The following is a 22,066-nucleotide window of genomic DNA, read 5'->3' as shown; positions in this document are numbered from 1 at the left end:
AGGTTGTTAAAAGGTTGAATTTCTTCCAAACTAACTAATAGATAGTTACTGTCATGAATCATCCTCAGGTGTCATATCCTAGCACCTCTGGGTACCCACAAACCTCTCTAGAGATACCTCCCTCAAGATCTCTCTTTATGATCCAGTAGCTGAAGTCACTCTTACATAGTAAACTAATTACAGGATTCAGTTCCAGCACTGAAACTCTGAAACTCAGGATCCAATTCCAGCATCAACTCTGGCTAGTTTTCATGTAGGGCTGGTTATTTAAATATTCTGAGCATCACCTTGCTTTAACCATTAGAGAAATGAAAGAAAAAAAGTCAATTAAAACATAGCTACTAATTAAACAGCAGCATGTCAGTTTTACAGGTGACTTCTACCAAATATTACAAGAAACAAACATTCCAATTTTATTAAACTGTCCAGATTGCAGAAAAATGGAATTCTCCTTACCTTAGGTATGAAGCTGGTATGACCTTGATACTTGAATTCAGAATGAAAGTTCAGTCTGTAATATGAATGTAGATGTGAATATTCTAAAAAAAAAAAAAAATGATTCTGTAACAAATTAATCAAAATAATCATGACCACTTTGGGTTTATTCTAGAAATGAAAAGATTTATCAGTAGAAATTCTGTTAGTATAATTTATCCCATTAACAAATTAAATAGATAAATCCTTATGACTGTATCAGCTGAAGAATAAAATTCAACAATCATTCATAATTAAAAGAGACATCATTACCAACCTTACAGAAATTAAAAGGATTAAAAAGGAATACGTGCTTACTCACTCAGTTGTATCCTACTCTTTGTGACCCTTTGGATTGTAGCCCACCAGGCTCTTCTGTCCATGGGATTTTCCCAGCAAGAATACTAGAGTGCATTGCCATTTCCTCCTCCAGGGGATCTTCCCAACCCAGGGACTGAACCCATGACTCCTGTGTGTCCTGCACTGTAGGTGGATTCTTCACCCACTTAGCCATCAGGGAAGCCCCACAAAAGAACACAATGAACAACTTTATGGCAACAAATTAGACAACTTTGATAAACAAATACCTGCAGAATCACAAATTATTTAACTCAAGAGCAAACAAAATCTCTAGACCTATTGACCTATATAGCAAGTAAAGAAATTGTATTGGCAATTTAAAAATCTTCCCACAATGAAAAGCCCAGACTTGTAAGTCTTCACTCATGAAGTTTGGTGAATTTTACCAGACATTTACAGAATAAATGATATCAATCTTTCACAGTCTTACAGAAAATAGAGAGGAAGGGAGAGCACTTACCAACTCATTTTATGAGGCTAGTATTACTCTGATACAAACCCAGACAAACACCGTAAGAATAGAAAACTACAGACCCAATATCCTTCTCCTGATAGTTTGATAAAAATTCTCAACAAAATATTAGCAAATCTAACCTAGCAACATATATAAGGGATTATATGTCACAACCAGTGGAATTTATTCCAGGATATAGATAGGGTTGGTTAAACATCTAAAAATCAATTTGTGTAATATATTAATAAAGGTCAAAGTCCATATATATGATCATCCAAAGGCAGAAAAAACACAAGACAAAATCCAATACCCATCTGTGATAAAACTAGGAGTAAGAAGGAACTTTTTCAACTTGATAAAGGACAGCTATAAAAAGCCTATAGCTCAAATCATACTCGGTGTTGAAAGACTAAAAACACCCCCACTAAGACTGGGAACAAGGCAAGGATGCCTACTCTCACCACTTTTATACAACATCTTACTGGATATGCACTGAGTACATTCAGACAAAAATAACAGGCATTTAGATTGGAAAGAAAAGTAAAATTATCTATATATAAGATATGATCTTATATATTAAAAATCTTGAATTCACAAAACTACTAGAACTAATAAGTTCGGCAAGGTCATAAAATAGGATTCATATATAAAACTATATTTCTGTTCATGAGCAATGAACAGTCCAAAAAAGAATAAAAAGAAAAATTTCACTCATAATAGCATCAAAAAGAATAAAACATAAGATATAAATGAATGGAGAGACCATTTCATGCTCATGGATCTCAATATCATTAAGATGGCAATTCTCTCAAATTAGTATATAGATTCAGTGCAATCCCTATCAACTCTAGCTGCCTTTTTTTTTGGACAAATTGTCAAACCAATTCTAAAATTTTTATGGAAATAGAAATAACCCAGAATAACCAAAACAATCTTCAAAAGGAAGCATGAATTTGGAAAATTCACACTTTCTGATTTCAGAAATTTCTACGGAGCCATAGTAATCAAGGCAAGGTGGTACTGACATAGGATAGAAATCTAACATAAGGGAACAAAATTGAGAGTCCAGAAATCAATCCTTATATTTATGATCAGCTGATTTTCAGCAAAGGTGCTAAGGTAATTCAGTGGTTCAGGAAAAGATAGTCTGTTCAACAAATGATATGAGCAACCAGATACCCACATGCAAAGAGATGAATTTAGACCATTATCTCACATCACAGAAATGAATTCAAAATGGATTTCAACCTGAACATAAGAGCTGAAACTATATAACTCTTAGAAGAAAACATGTGAGTGAATTTTCATATAACACCAAACTGATTTTAAAAATTGATAAAATGGACTTCATTAAAGTTAAAAAGCTTTGTACATCAAATGACACTAAGAAAGTGAAAAGAAATATTACAGAATGGGATAGCATATTTGTAGATCACATTTACTAAAGGATTTGTATCCAGAATGTATAAAGAACACTTCCAGCTCACTTATATGTATTACAAATAACCCACTTTAAAAATAGGTGAGATATTTACATAGACATTTCACCAAGGGCAATATACAAATGATTAATAAGCACCTGAATAGATGTATGACGTCATTAGTCTTAAAGGAAATGCAAATTAAAACCGAAATAAGATACCACTTCATATTCAATAAGATAGCTTTAACAAAAAAGACAGCAACAAATACTGGCAAGAATATGAAGAAACCAGAATCTCACATATTGCTTGTAGGAAAATAAAATGATACAGCCATTTTAGAAAACAGTTTGGCAGCTTCTTAAAATGTTAAACACAAGAGTTGCCATATGATCTAGCAATTCCACTTCTAGGTATCTACCCAAGAGAAATGAATACATATGTTTGCACAAAGAATGCTTATAATACTATTATTCATAATAGCAGAAGAAAATAGAACCAGTTCAAATACTTATAAACTGGTAAAATGATGAACAACATGTGATGATATATTTATACAGTAGAATACTATGTGATAATGAACAAAGTACTGTTAGGTGCTACAATGTCAAAGAACCCCAGAAAAGTTAAGTGAAAAAGCTAAACCAGAAGACAATTTACTGTATGATTCTATTTATATACAGTGTCAACAACAGGCAGATCTGTAGAGATAGGAAATAGTACTGGTTGCCTGTGGCTGGGAGTCGGAAAGGGAGTAACTGCTAATGGGGAAGAGGGATTTTAAAGTGATGAAAATGTTCTAAAATTGGGTTATATTGATTACACAATTTGGTAAATTTACTAAAAAATAAATCACTTAATTGTACACTTAAAATGAATTGAGTTTTATGGTATGAAATTATACCATGATAAAACTGTTTAAAACAGTCTGTTAATTAACTAGACATAGAAGGAAACCCATTAAAAGTATGCACTAAAAACCTATAGCACATTTTGAAATGGTGAAATTTTAGAAGTTTTCTCTCTAAAATCAGGAAGGAGAACATACTTGCTATTACTATTACTGTTCACTATTGTTTTAGTGTGGAGGGAGGCAGGGTCCTAGTTGGTGCAGTAAAATAAATAAGGATTGTAATATATAAGGATTGGAAAAGAAAAAAATGAAACAGCATTCACAGATGATATGATTGTCTATATCAGGGGCTGGCAAACTTTCTATAAAGGACTGTGGAATAAATATTTTAGATTTTGTGTGTTCTACTGGGGCTTCCCAGGTGGCGCTGGTGGTAAAGAACCTGCCTGCCAATGCAGAAGACTTAAGAGATGCAGGTTCGACCCCTGGGTTGGGAAGATCCTCTGGAGGAGGAAATGGCAACCCACTGCAGTATTCTTGCCTGGAGAATCCCATGGACAGAGCAGCCTGGTGGACTACAGCCCATGAGGTCACAAAGAGTCAGACAAGTGAAGTGACTTAGCATGCACACACGTTCTATTGTCTCTGAGCAGTCATAGATAATACATGAATGAGTATGGCTGTGTTCCAACAAACTTTGTATATAGAAACAGGCAATGAGAACTTCCCTGGTGGTACAGTGGATAACAATCTGCCTGCCATTGTAGGGGACATGAGTTCAACCCCTGGTCCAGGAAGATTCCACGTGCCACAGAGCAACTAAGCCTATGCACCACACTACTGAGCCCAAGTGCCAGAACTACTGAAGCCCATGCGCCTACTCCCTGTGCTCTGCAACAATAAAAGCCACCACAATGAGAAGCCCCTGCTCGCTGCAGCTAGAGAAAGCCCATGTGCAGCAGTGAAGACCCCTAATAAAATATAATAAATTAATAAAAAAAAACAGTAATCCAGATTTTGCCCATAGGCCTCAGTTTTTAGACACGTGGACTAGATAGAAAACCCTGGAAATTCTACTGACAAATTATTAGAATCAGAGTTAACTACAGTTGTTGATATAAGGTCAAAATATAAAAATCAATAGTGTTCCTATACATAACTTTAAATAATTAAAAATTTTTAAGTACATAATTTTAATAATTAAAAATATTAGCTGGGGACTTCCCTGATGGTCCAGTGGTTAAGACTCCGTGCTTCCAGTGTAAGGGGCATAGTAGGTTCAATCCCTGGTCGGGGAACTAAGATCCTGTATGCCATGTAGTATGGCCAAATTAAATAAATAAAATACTCTTAAAAATTTTAGTTGGTACACAGGAATAAATTACAGCAGAAGATTTATATAACCATTATGGAGAAAACTAAAATTTTATTTAAGTTATTATAAGACCTGAATAGAGTCTGTGAATGAGAAGATTCCTCTAAAATACAAACAAATTTTAAATGAAGGGTATAAACTCGTAAGATGGGGAAACAGGAAAGAAAGCAATGACAATAAAATTTTAAAATCTGGAAAGCAGGAGGATGAGTGGCAACCATCTTAGCAACTTACTTAATAATAAGTACAAGAAAGTTGAATCCTAAACTAGCAGTGGAAAACATTAAGAACTTAAGACAGTTTATACAAAATCCTCAAAAATCACAAGAACTGGCAACTCTGGGTACTGTGTAGTAGAAAGGGTAGCTAAAATAAGGATTTAAATGAAAGATATTTAAGGATTTATATCTCTTCCCTTAATCCATACTGCTGGATGATTTACCTCCTCTATGTCAGCAGAAATCTTAAATCTTATTCTCTAAAGAGGGTAAAATAGAAATCTCTCTATATTAAAGGATGCCAGACACAGTTGAAGGCTTTGAGTACCTGACCAAAATCAGGGGGACTAAATGACCATATGCACACTGAATACTGAATTCAGATATCCTGAGAGTTCTTTCAGCTATTGAACTAAAGATACTGACATCAGAAGTTCCTCAAAAAATGGCTTCCTTTTTTGAAGCCTGCCCTTGCACTTAGAGTTCCCAGTCACTTTTTTTAGTTCCCCACTCTTAACTATGAGCAGATAGTCAAAAGATAATCAGACATTTGACAGACGTGTCTTAATAGAAAGACCTAAACAAACGGGGAGATATTTTGGAAAAAGTAGAGACTACATAAGGAGAAGACGACTTAAATTTTAGAAAAACTCTCAGATAAGAAAAGACATTGCATGCTTGAAGTGCTGCATGCTGACTGAAGGATGCAACAAGGGGAGAGAAACAGGAGACTTAAAGTATTGGTATTGATACTTCTTAACATGGGTGGTGAGTTACAGATGTTCACTTTTCTCTAAACTCTACAAGTACTTTATGTACTTTTCTGTAAGGATGATACATTTCACAGTTTTAAAAATAAAAAGGAAATAAAATGGGGAATAAAAAATATTAGGCAAGGAATAAAAATGTATCCAAAAGATCATGCAGATTTGAAATAAAGCCAAATAGAACTTAAAGAAGTAAAAAAAAAAAAAAAAATACTGTTGAAATTTATAAAAACAAGTAGCAGAAACAGTTTATACAACAGATTAATATAGATACTGAAAAATTACCCAGAAGGCAATATATGGAGATGAGGAGATAGCAAACATGAAAGAGCAGTTATGAGACAAGAGTCTCATGGGAATGTTTCAAGTATCTATTTAGAACTCCAAAAGAATTTAGAAATAGGTGAGAGGCAACATTGGAATAATGACAGAAAATCCTCCAGAATATATGAACAATTTGAATCTTAAGATTTAGAAAGTCAAACGAATCTCAGTGAAGATCAATAATAAGAAATCAACATTTCCAAACGTCAGAGTGAAACTGCAATACTCCAAAGACAAGGGAAGATTAGTCAAAGGAAAAAAAAAATATCCAAAGTAACAATTCAACTGATAACAGACTTTAAAATAACAACAATGGAAGCCAGAACTCAATGAAATATTATCCTATTTAGAAAGAAATAACTATCAACCCTTATAGGCTCAGCTGAACCTTTAATCAAAAAGAGTGAAATAAAGATTTTTCAGAGCAATAAAAAGAGTTTTCCTCAACCAAGTTTTACTTAATATACATGAGAAAGAAAGAATAATCTTTTTAAAAAAGTTAAAGAGATGGAAGAAGGAATGGGGAGCAAAAATTTTTCATCTGTATAAGTCTGAGTATACATTGAGTGTAAATTCTAGTTGGAAGGGCAAAAATAGGACTATCACTGAATGTTTATGATAACTAGGTTTTGTTGGTTTGATTTCTTCTGTAGGTGTACAGAAGATGGATGTCCACATAAGAAATTCTTTCACACACGTTTTCTTATGCGGATGAGATTAACACCAGATTGTTCCAAAATGTTGATCTCAACGTCCTCTGGATATCTCTTGATTTTGCATGATCTTGACTTAACCAAGTCTTTAGAAGTAGGCAGCTATCCCATTTTGAGGGCAAGAAGAACAACATCAAGTTCAGGTAAGCTTTCCTTTTTTGATTAAAAGAAAGAGTTTTCTAAATAATCTCAGATGTGGAGATGGTATATGTTTCTATTTTGAGAATGATAACAGGAAGAAGGGAAGAAAATTAAAAGACATTCTTTGGAAAGTTCAGTGAGAGCTTTTTTCCCAAAGAAGTATAATGATCTACATGTATCTTTGATGTAGTATTAGTTTGTACCTCACAAATTATCTAGGAAGAATAACTTCAAACTCTAAAAAAAAATATTTTAGCCCTCTGCTAGCCAGAAAATTTTCATCAGTGTTTGTAAATCATCATTATCTCAAATACTAGTGATAGCCCAAAGTACTGTCAATCTTTTTAAGTCTTTCTGATAAATTGGCATTTAAAATCAGCTTCAAATGGTTGGAATCTTTCTCTGTGCATGTGGCCACTTTTGAGGATCTTTGGGAATGCATAGGCCTCATTGTATTGCAGTTGCCTAATTTCATTGCTGAAAGTAGAAATTTAAGTTTTACCAGCTTATTTGCAAGCAAGAGATTCATTAACATGTAAGTGCAGTCCTTTTAATTTCAGAATTTGTTAGGTTAAACATTAATAATCAACTTAAGCTTAGTGAGAAGTAGTGATTTAGGAGATCTAATTGGCATGTTTTGCTTAAAAACCAAGAAGGTTTTCTGTCTTTTAAAGGTAATTCTGATACTTAATACCATCAAAAGAAATTAGATTAATAAGAAGTCCCCACAGATGTGTGGGGCTACAAGAAAAGTGTGACATAGAGACTGCTGTTTGGAGTAGTACATCAGACTCCCCTATCTGATATTCATTTTATTTTCTCAGATTTCAATATTATGTTTGTATTGCATTTCAAAGATAGTATTCACATAATTTCAATAAGCATGATAGAAGTTGTTGCTATGCTTTAAGGAAGATCTGTTCGTGTTCTCAGTAATGGGCCTGTTGTTTGGATGCTATTCTAACATAAAACAACAGACTGAGCAGCTCAGGTTTCATTCATGCTGAATTTTCTTATTCCATTTCACTACAGAAATAATGGGGAACCTAAGATGTTGGAGAAGGAAATGGCAACCCACTCCAGTATTCTTGCCTGGAAAATCCCATGGATGGAGGAGCCTGGTAGGCTATAGTCCATGGGGTCGCGAAAAGTCAGACATGACTGAGCAACTTCACTTTCACTTTTCAAGATGTTCCTGTGTTTATTTGGTTTTTCATTTTTATTTCACTTAAGTCATTGGTGTAAAGAATTTTAGAAAGCGACTAAGCCTTGGAATGGATAGGACATTCCAAAGAAACATCTTGCCCACCTCAATCTTAGTTATTTATAGACCACTTTTAGGTGGGTATGTAGTTGCCATGCTTCAGATGAACTTTAAAAATATGATTCAAGTAGATTATTTAAAAGTTGAGACACTACCAGAATTCACTGTTGGAATGTTTTGTATTTTCAAGATCTTACCACTTTGTCGAGTTCGTCTGGTCCTAGAGTTTCTGGTTCACCTTGTCATCACAGTGATTCTAATTCATCTTCTGAGAAACACATGTCACGCACCTCACAAAGAGAAGGTAGGTTAGAAGTTGGATTTAATAATCTTGTATATAGATGCTAAAATAGCTTTCTTTGGTTTGATTTTAATCTTTAAAAATAAAAGCCAATAGAGATGAGGTTTTTCCTTGCCCCTCAATAATCATTTTCAAAAAGCTAACCAGGGAATTCCCTGGTGGTTCAATGGTTAAGACTCTGCACTTCCACTGCAGGGGGCACAGGTTTCATCCCTCGTCAAGGAACTAAGATCCCATATGTCCCTCATTGTGGCCAAAAAACAAACAAAACCCCACAAAGCTAACCAGAGTCTCTAGGTTGAATATCATGGGCTTAAATTTTTTTTGGAATTTGAATTTTGGTTTTACTTCCTGGATTTAAGTTTGGTCCTGTTTGGAGAGAGAATAGTTGGGAAATACAGACTCCAATTAAGATTGTAACAGAAATTAAATGAGAGAGTGCATCATGAAAAATGCTGGGCTGGATGAATCACAAGCTGGAATCAAGATTGCTGGGAGAAATATCAACAGCTTCAGATAATGCAGATGATACCACCCTGATGGCAGAAATTGAAGAGGAACTAAAGAGCCTCTTGAGGAAGGTGAAAGAGGAGAGTGAAAAAACTGGCTTAAAACTCAACATTCAGAAAACGAAGATCATGGCATTTGATCTCATCACTTTACAGCAAATAGATGGGAAAAAATGGAAACAGTGGCAGATTTTATTTTCTTGGGCTCCAAAATCACTGCAGATGGTGACTGCAGCCATGAAATTGGAAGACGCTTGCTCCTTAGAATAAAAGCTGACAAACCTAGATAGCATATTAAAAAGCAGAGACATTACTTTTCCAATAAAGGTCCATATAGTCAAAGCTATGGTTTTTCCAGTAGTGATGTACAGATCTACAGTGATGTGAGTAGGACCATAAAGAAGATTGAGCACCAAAGAATATGCTTTTGAACTGTGGTGCTCGAGAAGACTCGAGTCCCTTGGACAGCAAGGAGATGAAACCAGTCAATCTTAAAGGAAATCAAGCCCAAATAGTCACTGGAAGGACTGATGCCTGAAGATGAAGCTCCAGTACTTTGGCCACCTGATGGGACAAGCCGACTCACTGGAAAATACCCTGATGCTGGGAAAGATTGAGGGCAGGAGGACAAGGGGGTGAAAGAGGATTAGATGGATGGACAGCATCATTGACTCCATGGACATGAGTTTGAACAAACTCTGGGAGAGAGTAAAGGACAGGGAAGCCTGGTCCGCTGCAGTCCCTGGGGTTGCAAAGAGTTGGACACGACTTAGCAACTGAGTAACAACAATGGATCTGATAGTGCTATATAATATATAATATAAAGGGATGATTTATCAGGTGCTTGTGAAAGTCGCCTGGTTCCAGCCCGGTAGGCTTTTTGCTCTGCTGTTTCCTTACCTCAACAATGCCTGGCAGCCTCACAGGGGTTGTGGGATAAAGTGAGATACAATGTGGCCCCACTTAGCTTTTGCCAGTTTTTTCCCAGCCAGTCTGGTAGAACTGTCTGGTTAATCTAGCCTATCTACCCCTCAATTGAAATGCTTTCTATCTAGCAAATTTCACTTACCATCCCTCTCCATACTAACCCACATTTGAGGTCTTTCAACACTTTTTATTTGTTCTCCTCTTGGTAGTCTGATGGCTAGATACAGGTTTTGTTTTTGTTTTGGTAGTTTTGGGTCACCTTTTGGAGATATCTTGTACCTAGAAATTTAGAGGAGAGACCTTACATTAGACTTCTAATTAAGGTTTTTCCTGGGTGGCCTTACCTGGTAAATGCCTATTTAATTACTTGATTACTTTTTATGGCTACTTCCAAGAATGGTTTGAGAGTCTTTCCTAACCTAACCTATTGACTATCCATCATCCGGTCCTCTGGATATTAAAGACTATGCTGTCTCCTTTTAAGGTTAAATATTCTCCTCTTAGAGATTTATGCCTGGATATGTAATATTTCTCCTGTGGATTTTTAGGGATGTAGCACAAATAAAAGTAGAGTAACTGATCCAAGTGTAATTAGAGAGGCCCTTGACCCTCCAGTCTTGCTGCCCCATCTCCACTCTGACCCTGTATGGTTCCTCCCTTTAGCCAGCTCTTAAGCAACCTCCAAGGAGCAGAGACTCAAAAACCACTGCTTACCTATTCAGAATGAGTTTCTTTTCTGCTTTGGTTATAGATTTTCAAAATTAATTCTTGAAATAGGATTTTTTTCCCTGAAATTGTTGTTAAAGTTTAATCACATGGGAAATTACTTATATATAATTTGGTTGTAACTGCAGTTTAGAACATAACAGGTTTTTGTCAGTGCAGTAATCTAAAGGGAAGCTTTTAAAAGAAGAGACCACATCAAAGTGAGAAATAATTCACAAAGGGTCTGACAGAGGCAGTTCATTATTTTTAAATTAACTCCTCGGAGAAGGCAATGGCACCCCACTCCAGTACTCTTGCCTGGAAAATCCCATGGACGGAGGAACCTGGTAGGCTGCAGTCCATGGGGTCGCTAAGAGTCAGACACGACTGAGTGACTTCACTTTTATCTTTCACTTTCATACATTGGAGAAGGAAATGGCAACCCACTCCAGTGTTCTTGCCTGGAGAATCCCAGGGACGGGGGAGCCTGGTGGGCTGCCGTCTACAGGGTTGCACAGAGTTGGATACAACTGAAGCGACTTAGCAGCAGCATAGGCACAGAATTTTTGAAATATTTCTCTTGGTATTAAATTTCGAAGTTGCTTCCTTACAATGTTTATGAAAGTGATTTTCCACATACTCAGGGACATGACATACTCCCATTTGTAACAATGGCTCACTACAGCAGTCACTTTCATCAGTGGCTAGGTAGAAAGAAATGATGGCCATAGCAGAGTACCAGGAATATGTACAGTTGGCAGTATCTCCCACCCCTTGTCTTGACATGTCTCTGTGTGAGTTGTCCTCTCTTACCTCCAAAATTATAGGTCAACTTATTGTTTATGGTACTATCCTAGGGGCTGTAAGTCCTGCTCCTTACATACATCTTTAATCTACATTAAGGCAGTCGTCATGGCTTCCAAGTATTTCTCTGGACTAGAGAGCACCAGGTCTTCTGAGATGAGAATTGTTATCTTTTACTTTTCCAGACTCCTTTCATACCACATAACTTTTGATTCTTATATAGCTTTCTGAGATGCAGATTCAAATCAAAAGGACTCCTAGTCAGCTTTACTGCCGTGTGTGTGTGTGTGTTAGTCTCTCAGTCATGTCCGACTCTTTGCAACCCCATGGACTGTAGCCCACCAGGCTCCTTTGTCCGTGGGATTCTTCAGGCAAGAATACTGGAGTGGGTTGCCATTTTCATGCCATTACTGCCTTAGCCATAGATTACTGTTGATTCCTGCTGCAGGAACTTGGATTCTTTAGTTACTGTCATACCCTTTCCCCTACACCCACCTCCAGAAACATAGCCCATACACTGAAGGGCACCTCAGTGTATTTACATGTGGTAGCATAAAGGGCAGATGAAGAAATAAGGAAGCCCCGATGGGGTGGCTGCCAGAAATCAAAGCTTTGATGAGCTGCCTTAGTCTTTTAATAATACGAATTCCACATCCTAATATTCTTATATCTCAGGAATTTCACCACGAAATAGTCTTGAAGTCTTAACCCCTGAAGTTCCTGGTGAGAGAGACCGTGGAAACTGCATCACTTCCTTACAGCTGCACCCAAAAGGCTGGGCCACTCTTCTTCGGTGCTCAAGCAACACTGATGATCAGGAGGTACGGGGCAGCACCACTGCACCTTCAGCGGGGCTGACTGAACAAACTGCCATTGCCATGTGTGCTCATGGTGTCTTAATCCCTTCAAAATCCTTCTTCCTCCTCTCTGGCCTGGGTTTGGCAAGTGGGAGATACTTTAAACCAGTCATCAGCTCAGATTAAGCCCAGTTTAATTCTTGCCTCCTTCATCTCATTGTAAAAAACCTCTTACATAGTAAACCCAGGACTGAGCTAAGCTGACTAAATGGGAGGTTTTGCTAAGTCAATGGAGTATTACGAGTTTCTCTTTTTACAATGCAGGGGGCCAGGGTTTAATCCCTGGTCAGGGAACTAGACCCTACATGCCACAACTAATATCCTGCATACTGTAACTGAGACCCAGCACAGACAAAATACAAACAAAAAAAACAAAGCTTTGGGAAAGGAAGGGATTGAACTGATAACTAGGGGGAAAGGGGTTGTATGACCTTAGGATCCTCCTTACTCTGGAAAGCTAGTGTCTTCCAAGAATCTCACTAGCTTCAGAAGCCACAGCTAACAGGAGAGAAGAGTCTTCGAAGTGTGTAGGAGAGGTAGTGTAGGGCTTAGATATCTTAATCCTAAAATATCAAGATTGTTGTTACTGTCAGGGGAATTATTACTTTAGAAGTCACAGTAACCTTGGGGAATAAAATGCTTCAAAGTGTCACAGTACAGCAATAACCTTGATATGAATGTAGATAAGACAGTGTGGGGCCTACAGATTTTGTTAATTGGGAGAGGGGTAGCATTCATCTGGATGTTTTCTTGCAGCAGGGATGTAGCTGTGGCATTCTGTTGAGCCTTTGGGGGAAAGAAAGATTATCTGTAGCACTGTTCGGGGCTCTATAACTTTGTTTTTGAATTAATTTTAGTTGAAGTGTAGTTGCTGTACTGCATTTTATAAGTTACAGCTGACTACAGTTATTCACAATTTTTAAAGATGATACTCCATTTATGAGGCTCTGTAACTTTGACTTCGCTCTCTTCTCTCCCTCTAGTGGACTTGTGTCTATGAATTCCAAGAAGGAGCACCCGTGAGACCAGTCGCACCTCGCTGTTCTCTACGCCTAACTCATTACATTGAAGAAGCCAATGTAGGCAGGGGTTATATCAAAGAACTTTGCTTCAGCCCTGATGGGCGAATGATTTCGTCCCCACATGGATATGGGATTCGCTTGTTGGGGTTTGACAAACAGTGCAGTGAACTTATTGACTGTTTGCCCAAAGAAGCCAGTCCCCTGCGGGTGATCCGTTCTCTGTACTCTCACAATGATGTGGTACTGACGACAAAGTTCTCTCCAACACATTGTCAGATCGCCTCTGGGTGCCTTAGTGGACGGGTTTCTTTGTATCAGCCAAAGTTTTAGGCACAATTTAACGTCAAATAAGGAACTCTACTGGTGTTCGACTTCTATATACTTCAATTTAGGTGAAGTATTTTCTTTTTAGATCTTAAAAGTTTGGGTCAAGATCCTGGTTCTTATGGGTCCACAAACATACCTGTGACCTGAGTACTTGATCATCCAGCATCACGAGGCATCGCCAAGTTAGACTCCTTTTGCAGCATTCCTCCACTCCTGCTGACCCGTGCCACTACACTCCAGCTCTGTTGGTAGCTTTGTCAGGTCTCTTTCTTTTAATTCTCTTTCTGTTTTTGATTTTGGTGTGAATTTTGTGGACATTTGGCAGGAGTTTTGGTTGGATTAGGAGAAACTCGTGATGCTAGTATTGAATAAAACCCGGAAGTCTGATGTTGGCATACTGGTTGCTGAAAAGAAATTTCATCTTCACTTATCAGTATTCTTGGCCTTTTAAAGTTGCTGTTAGTTTCTCTATAATGAGCACAGATGATGGCATTATCCTTACAACTGTTACAGTCTTGCAGCAAAATGTCTTTTAGGTTTCCTGTCAAAATTATGTTTTTCACCGTGAGAGTAATTTTGTTGTGAAATTCTAGAAAAAACATTATCACCTCTCTTTGTAATTTACTGTATTTGTATGAATTTTTAAGTCTACAGCATATGTCCTTAGTTGATATTTTGTTCCTGTCAATAGCATTAGAAAGGAAAAGAGAGGAAGGAATGGGCTTGGGTCATTTCTATTGTATGAAGAGGATTTATTTATTAAATTAGTATACTGTCTGTCTGGCCACAGAGTGATGAGAACAATGTAGCTTAGATTTTCTGTGTCCTCCACCACATTATTTGAATCACAGAGTGACAGGTGGAGGGAAAATTGAGAGTAAATAGAGTTGTGTTTTTCTCATTTTCCTTGAGTTCAACTCTTCCTGTTAATGAAGAGAGAACTTCCATTTGTTTTCAAGCTGTTGTCATGACTGTGGCAGTCAGTGACTTGGTTGTCAAGACCTTTTGTTGTGTCTTGTTATGGAACATAGCAAGTAAAAAGCATCATGCAGGGGCCAGGCATAAGGCTGACTACTCTGCTGATGCAGGCAGCTTTTTTCTAGTCTTCTCTGCTTTGAATGGGATTATCTTTAGAGGAGATTTTGCCAGAGGTTAGAGTAATTTGAGCCACATGCTGGTTTTTTCCCTCTTAGAACATATTCTCTTAGGCCAGTGGTTCTCAAACATTTAGGGTGCATTATAATCATTGATGTGAAAGTCGCTCAGTCGTGTCCAACTCTTTGTGACCCCAATGGACTACTTCATAGAATTCTCCAGGCCAGAATACTGGAGTGGGTAGCCTTTCCCTTCTCCAATAATCATTGAGGAGCTTGTGAAAAATAGAGAAATCTGACCCTCACCTTAGGAGGTTCTGATTCAGCCTGGGAGAGGACAGGAATCTGTATTTTTAACAGTAACCCCAAATAATTTATATTCAGATGGTTCCTAGATCACAGCTTGAAACATTACTACCTTAAACATCAGTAAATATTTCTGTACCCATCCGGTGCTTACCACAACTCCCAGAAGGTGTTTTGATAGTTTAAAAAATAAGCAAATGAAAGCAATTTTAGAGGTCTTAAAATGGATGCAATCTCATTATTTGATGAATGTAGAAGTTAAGTGACTTAGCTAAGGTCATCCTGCAAAATTAGTGGCAGAGCCAGGACCTGAATTCAGGTCTCTCCATTCCTTGCTCAGGGCAATTTCTACTGTATTATGCTGGCTGTTAAAGATTTATAAACACTTTTTTTTTGTCTTTAAGTTGTATTACTATGGATACCCTTAAACTGGCCAATAGATTGAAAAAGAAAGGTATGAGAATATTGATGCTGAGAATTCCAGCGATAAGGAGAAACTTTTAAATCTTATAGAAATATTTACGCAACCCAAATGCATGAATAAAAATAACATTTTTTGTAGAATCTACCAGACAGCCATTTACACACATAGAGGTTACATCTCACTTAGATAATGTTGGCTCTAGGACAAATTTTAAAAATTACATCTTTTTTTTTACCATGGTTGTTAAAATAAAAATTGTAAATTTTTTTAGTCATCATAAAAAGTACACACTGAAAAACAAGTTTGCCATAAACTTTTTAAAAAATACATGTTTAAAAGAAAGTTTTGGAGACAAAAATACCTAATGCTGATAGTAAAAATAAGCTACTAAGTACAATGGTTATAAGAAATTTCTATATATTGCATCTCCTTTGGAGAGCACTCCATGTTAGATGCTGGGCCCAAATGTTGCCCAACTCTAAATTTCAGTACATGATTCTTAAACCACTCTATCATATGTCAAATAATGTACATACTTTACTGCTAACCTTCACAAAAACTGCAAGGTAGGTGATGTGAGCACCAATTTACTGTGGAGGAAATGGGAGACTCAGGTTAGGTGATGTGCCCTGAGCACAGAGCTGACATGTACTGAATTTCAAACCCAGTGTCTTAGTTCCTAGCCTGTGCTTACTACCCAACCATTTTACCCTTTAGTTTGTAAAGGATGGTAAACTGGCCTATTAATTTACCTATTTAACACCCTCTGGAACTCTTATTAACAGAGCTGGCTTATTTTCTTTACTATGCAAAAGAACATTTACAAGATTGACAGTTTCCATTAGAATTAGTGCCATAAACTGCAGGGTGTACATACAGTCCATACCTAACTAAAAACCCTCAAGTAGGATAAATAACTATAAAGAAAAATGGAGGATTAATAGCCTTGTACAGAGTCACACAGATAAGAATGAAAAATTAATAGCCAGCAAACTCAGTAAAATTTTTGTCTTCTCTGAGGTATAGAAGGAAGTGAAGTCACTCAGCCGTGTCCGACTCTTTGCGACCCCATGGACTATAGCCTACCAGGTTCCTCCATCCATGGGGTTTTCCAGGCAAGAGTACTAGAGTGGGTTGCCACTTCCTTCTCCAGGGGATCTTCCTGACCCAGGAATCAAACCCGGATCTTCCACATTGCAGGCAGATGCTTTACCTTCTGAGCCACCAGGGAAGCCCCCTCTGAGGTATGATCATGATCAAAAAGTCATCAGGTAATATTAAGAAATTAAAAGGCATCAGGAATGCTATACTATTAATATTGGGGGATATTACACTTAAAATTTTGAGGTCCCATTTCACTTACAGTATAAAGTCTAATCTGGTGTTTTTAACTCAAAATTTTTAGTCATTTTTATTCATAACTGGTAAATTGTATTATAATTGATAAGTATAATTGTTGGTAAGTATAGTATAAATTATACTTGTTTTTAAAAGCTTTCTGCAGAGTAGTATATTTATGGCAAAGCTATGTTGAATGACTTTAAGAACATCAACTCCACAGTAGTTCTTTATTTTCAATTGTGAAAATGAAATGGCTGATGCAGAAGAGACCTGTATTTTAATCTTTTGAAAATGTCTGTGGTCTTTTTTTCTCAGAAGCCCAAAAAGCATGTGTATTTTGTTGTTTCTCCTTGTTACATCCCTGAAGAGAGGCTATACCAAAAACTTGAGGAAAACAAGCATGGAAAAGGTTAATCATCTGTTTCCCACTTCTGTATCTAGAACCAGGATCACATCACATTATTGTTAAAGCTGTTTTCTAGAAAGTGCAATATAGGAAAAACACTCAGAGAATCTTTTGGGAGCCTAGTGTTTCCCATATTAGAATATATGGTGTTGGCATCCGTAAGGATCTGTTAAGCTTGTGTTTAACAGGATAAATAGTTTGATAACTTACTGATGACAATCATCCCCATTTAATGACCAGCAGTCACTGAGAGCTATGAAAACTCACTCAGTAACACCATGTGGGTTATGAAGAAAGCATATATATTAATTTTGGGATAAATAATGCATATCTCTTTAAGTGCCAAAATTTAAAACCTGTAATTATTTTTGATGCAAGTCTTTCAGATATGTCAGTATACCTTACCTGCCTTCTTAAACAGCATGCACAGTATAATTCACTTTTTCATGATGAAAAGTAAGTGATATTCATGTGTTATTACAAATATCTAAAGAGCTCTGATGTATGTAAAATACTTCATAAATTGTAAAGGGCTATAACAAATTGATATTATTATAAAGTGATTCCCTTAGCCCCAAGGTATATATAATCATTTGCCTCAGATTGCTGGTGTGTTTTTTTTTTTTAATTTAAAAAATTTTATGTCTGCTAAGCAGTCTGTTTTGCTTATATAGTGGTTTCTTACTACACTTATCAATACACCTGCTTCTAACAGGCTCCCCACTTCCTTCTAATATGCTGTGTTCATCTGTTATGAGCTGGGAGGTGAGATAACCAAGTCTGCTTAGTGTTTAAAGAGCTGGATGTGCTCTGGGTGCACAATCTATGAGAGTTTTTTTGGTTGCTCACCACCTTCCTGACAGTTTCACAACAACCTTCTGAAGTTCCCAGTTAAAGCCCAGGCTAGTGATTTTCTTCAGTTGCCACTAAGTAAAATACTACAAAAGCTAAGGATGCTGCTATATTAAGGAAAGCAATGTACCAAAGTACAGGGAAGGAAAAACAAAGGCTCTGTATTTGCACAGGGGTCTTTCATGCTTTGAAGAAAAAAGAAGAGTGCAGAGTGAAAAAATAAAAATCCAGGTAGACTTAAGAGTATTCTTGATGCCATTAAATTTTGTCGATAACTATTAAAATATATGGTTATCACATTGTACAGATAGTTTAATCTCAGTGCAAAATGAGATTGTACGAAATTTATAACCTAAACACAATTCTGAAGAATTTCTCACATTCAAATGATATGAAATTATTATCAAAAGCAAAGTCTTAAATTTACTTGTGTGCTGCTTTAGTTGTAAATGAAATTAGTGATGGAAAAATGGATTTTATTAATGGATTTTATCCAAAGTTCCAAGGAATATATCTCCCATGCACATACCCTCCTCTATGTATGTGTATATAAATGTCACTATAGATGAAAATGCCAGAGATAATAAAATACCTTTTAAAGTTTAAATCTGGTCCAAAATACTTAAAAAAGAATTTTCAGCTTTCCTGAGTTTTTTCCCTTATAAAGATTTCAGTTTTTACATTAAAGGTTGAATATTTGAATTTTCTTTTAAATTTCACTGCATCTTCTATTTCTTGACTGTGCTTTCTGACTTTCAGGAAATTTAGATTGTCCCAGATAATATGCCAAACACCAGAAAGTTTTCTCACTAGATTCTTACACCAAAGTGTAAGCTCCTTGAGGGCAGGGACTTTTATTCCCAGTGCCCAGCAGGATCAATCAAATAAATTGAATGTTGGATGAATCAAATTCACCGTATGTGGTCTCAAGTTCCCATGAGGCCAGAATTTTGATGTGTAAATTATTCAGTACTACAGAAGTCCATCATTTATTATAATGAACAGACTATTCATTGGAGTAAGGTTTTTTCCTGACAGTAGGACAGAAAAACCAAGCATTTCTCATTGTTCTCGAAAATTGCAAGATTCAGTTTTTCATTCAACAAACATGTGACTCCCTACTAGATGCCTAGTCTAGTACTAGAGCTCAAGGGACAAAGATAACTCAAGTTTTGGTATTCCATAACTGCAGGTGACACAGACTTAGACCCAGGACTGGCTTCATGGGTGTGTGACCTGTGCAGTCACAAGGGCCCTTTACTAAGAAAAGCCTCAAGCTTAGTTTATTGCTCTGCTGAAGCAATCTTGACATTCTTAATTTTTTTAACACGGGGCCTGCATTTTTATTTTGCACTGGGCTCACAAATTATGTAGCTGGTCCTGCTTGGATAGTATCATTTTGACCTAGTGAAAACAATAAGCATTAGAGTACCTTTTATCTACCTTCTAGTAAAGATATTCACATTCATTGAAAACTAGCCATAAAATAATTTAGTAACTTCTCAAATCTAAAATTGAAACAAAACTTCCTTCTTCCCACGTTATTAATAGGTTTTTACCTTTTCTGAGTTTTCAAATGGATGGTAGAATTACAGGTGAACTTATCTACATACCTACATACAATTTTAAGGTTTTTAATGTTTTATTAATATATGCATTGAGTAGTTTAAGTCTACCTCATAATGTGCTTTAAAAAAATAATGCTACTTTGAAACATCTTTTGACACACCTTTTGGGTGTCTTTTAACCTATTTAAAAGATAGCAAACTTGGATTTAGTATTAGTTTGAAAACTTTTGTTTACATTTTGTTCGTTTTTAGACCAGAATCAACCATAAGGCTATGACAGAGGCAGTGGTGTTTCTTGTTAGTGGTATTCTAAACTTTTTTGATCATGTAACTCCTAACAGAAAAAGTTGAGAGAAAACACTTTAAATTTTGGTTATTTATAAATTATACACATAGTATACTCATCTATTATATACATCATAAAACATGTATAAAGGAAACTTTAGAAGGATCAGTTCAGTTCAGTTGCTCAGTCGTGTCCGACTCTCTGTGACCCCATGAACCGCAGCACGCCAGGCCTCCCTATCCATCACCAACTACCGGAGTCCACCCAAACCCATGTCAATTGAGTTGGTGATGCCATCCGGCCATCTCCTCCTCTGTCGTCCCCTTCTCCTCCTGCCCCCAATCCTTCCCAGCATTAGGATCTTTTCCAATGAGTCAACTCTTCGCGTGAGGTGGCCAAAGTACTGGAGTTTCAGCTTCAAAAAAATCAAAGTTCTACATTACCTCCTGCACGTTTATGTTCACCTTGTCTTTCCACTGCTATGTGCACACTGCACTTTGTGAAGGCTGCTATTGTAAAACACAGAACTGGCATTTTACACTGAAAACACATTTATTAAGATCTGAACCATTCACATCTGTTCACTAAAGTTCTGGCCATTTACAAGTTTATTCAATATGAATGTGTATATGCTATGCTAAGTCACTTCAATCGTGTCCGACTCTGTGCGACCCCATAGACGGCAGCCCACCAGGCTCCCCCGTCCCTGGGATTCTCCAGGCAAGAACACTGGAGTGGGCTGCCATTTCCTTCTCCAATGCATGAAAGTGAAAAGTGAAAGTGAAGTCGCTCAGTCGTGTCTGACTCTTAGCGACCCCATGGATTGCAGCCTAACAGGCTCCTCCGTCCATGGGATTTTCCAAGCAAGAGTACTAGAGTGGGGTGCCATTGCCTTCTCCGATATGAATGTGTGTCATTTCATAAATGATTTATTCAGTGAAAATTATTCATACCAATAGGAAGCATAGTTGATAATTTTTTGTCAAGCTGTATACAGTGATCAGTTCTCATACAAATTTAGAACATGTTTTTCACACTGCTCCCTAGAATGACATCTTGTATTATTTAATAGTGTGAGTGACCATTTTGCCATGCTATTTTAAATTTACATGCTAAATTTAATTTACCCCTACATGGGATGCTAACTTTTGGTAAGTCATTGAAAAGGAAAATAGAGTGAATCTCTTTCAGTTCAGATTATTTGGAGAAATTAATCATTCTTTAGATAATTTAACCATAGCATTAATGATCACTATTTCAATTATTCCTGAAATATGACTGACATAGATTACTTATAGTTTATTTAAATAGAAGAGATTTGGCATTCACTAATACTAAAGAACTATTTATATTCATTTCCTATTACTGATATAACAAATTTCCAAAAACTTAACGGTTAAGAAATTTCCTTCTAGGCCCTTCCCTTCCGGCAGAGAACATGAAAAGTGGTGCAGGCATTAGTATCACCAGGAGGGCTTGTTAAAAGATTGCTAGGCTGACACCCAGGGATGTTGACTTCACAGTTCTGGGGTGGGAGCCCCTATTTTGTGTTTCTAGCCAGTTCCCCGTTGATGCTGAAGATCTGGGGACCACAGTTTGAGAACCAGGGATATAGAAAATGTAGTTCAGGTTTAGTTTTTTCATGGATGACAGTTCCATGAATCTCTGAAGATAAAGCCAGTTTGGAGAATATCTTAACTTTGGAGGTTGAGAGAGGGATAACCATGCTTCCCGTCAGCTACAGCTATACTTGGTCCTCTCACCAAGTGCTAGAGCTAAGACGTCCCTATTTTCAAATGGTATTTACGTTACTGAGCAGTTAATTATGCTAAGATCATCTTATCTTCTCAGGAACAGACTTGGTGCTGTGTGGCTTATCTTCTAACTACATGAGAGGAGGCACTACAGAAACACAGGGAGCTCCAAACAGCTTACAGCAGCTGCGGACAGGATAACAGTTGAGAACAGGGGTA

General features: G+C 36.9%; 1 protein-coding gene across 1 annotated transcript in view; it reads left to right on the top strand.

Annotated features, from left to right (window-relative positions):
• The window catches only part of DCAF10 (DDB1 and CUL4 associated factor 10), a 52,940-nt gene extending 37,326 nt beyond the window's left edge, over positions 1-15,614 (top strand). The window contains 4 exon segments of the mRNA XM_070375616.1: positions 6,900-7,102; positions 8,555-8,668; positions 12,286-12,431; positions 13,451-15,614. Of these exon segments, the coding sequence (XP_070231717.1) occupies positions 6,900-7,102; positions 8,555-8,668; positions 12,286-12,431; positions 13,451-13,819 (832 nt within the window). The 3' untranslated portion in view covers positions 13,820-15,614.
• Positions 15,615-22,066: the final 6,452 nt, after the last annotated feature.

This window comes from Bos mutus, chromosome 8 (assembly GCF_027580195.1).
Source record: "Bos mutus isolate GX-2022 chromosome 8, NWIPB_WYAK_1.1, whole genome shotgun sequence".
Classification (NCBI taxonomy): Eukaryota; Metazoa; Chordata; class Mammalia; order Artiodactyla; family Bovidae; genus Bos; species Bos mutus.
Note: the sequence above shows the minus strand (reverse complement) of the source record. Positions and strands in the feature narration are given on the sequence as shown.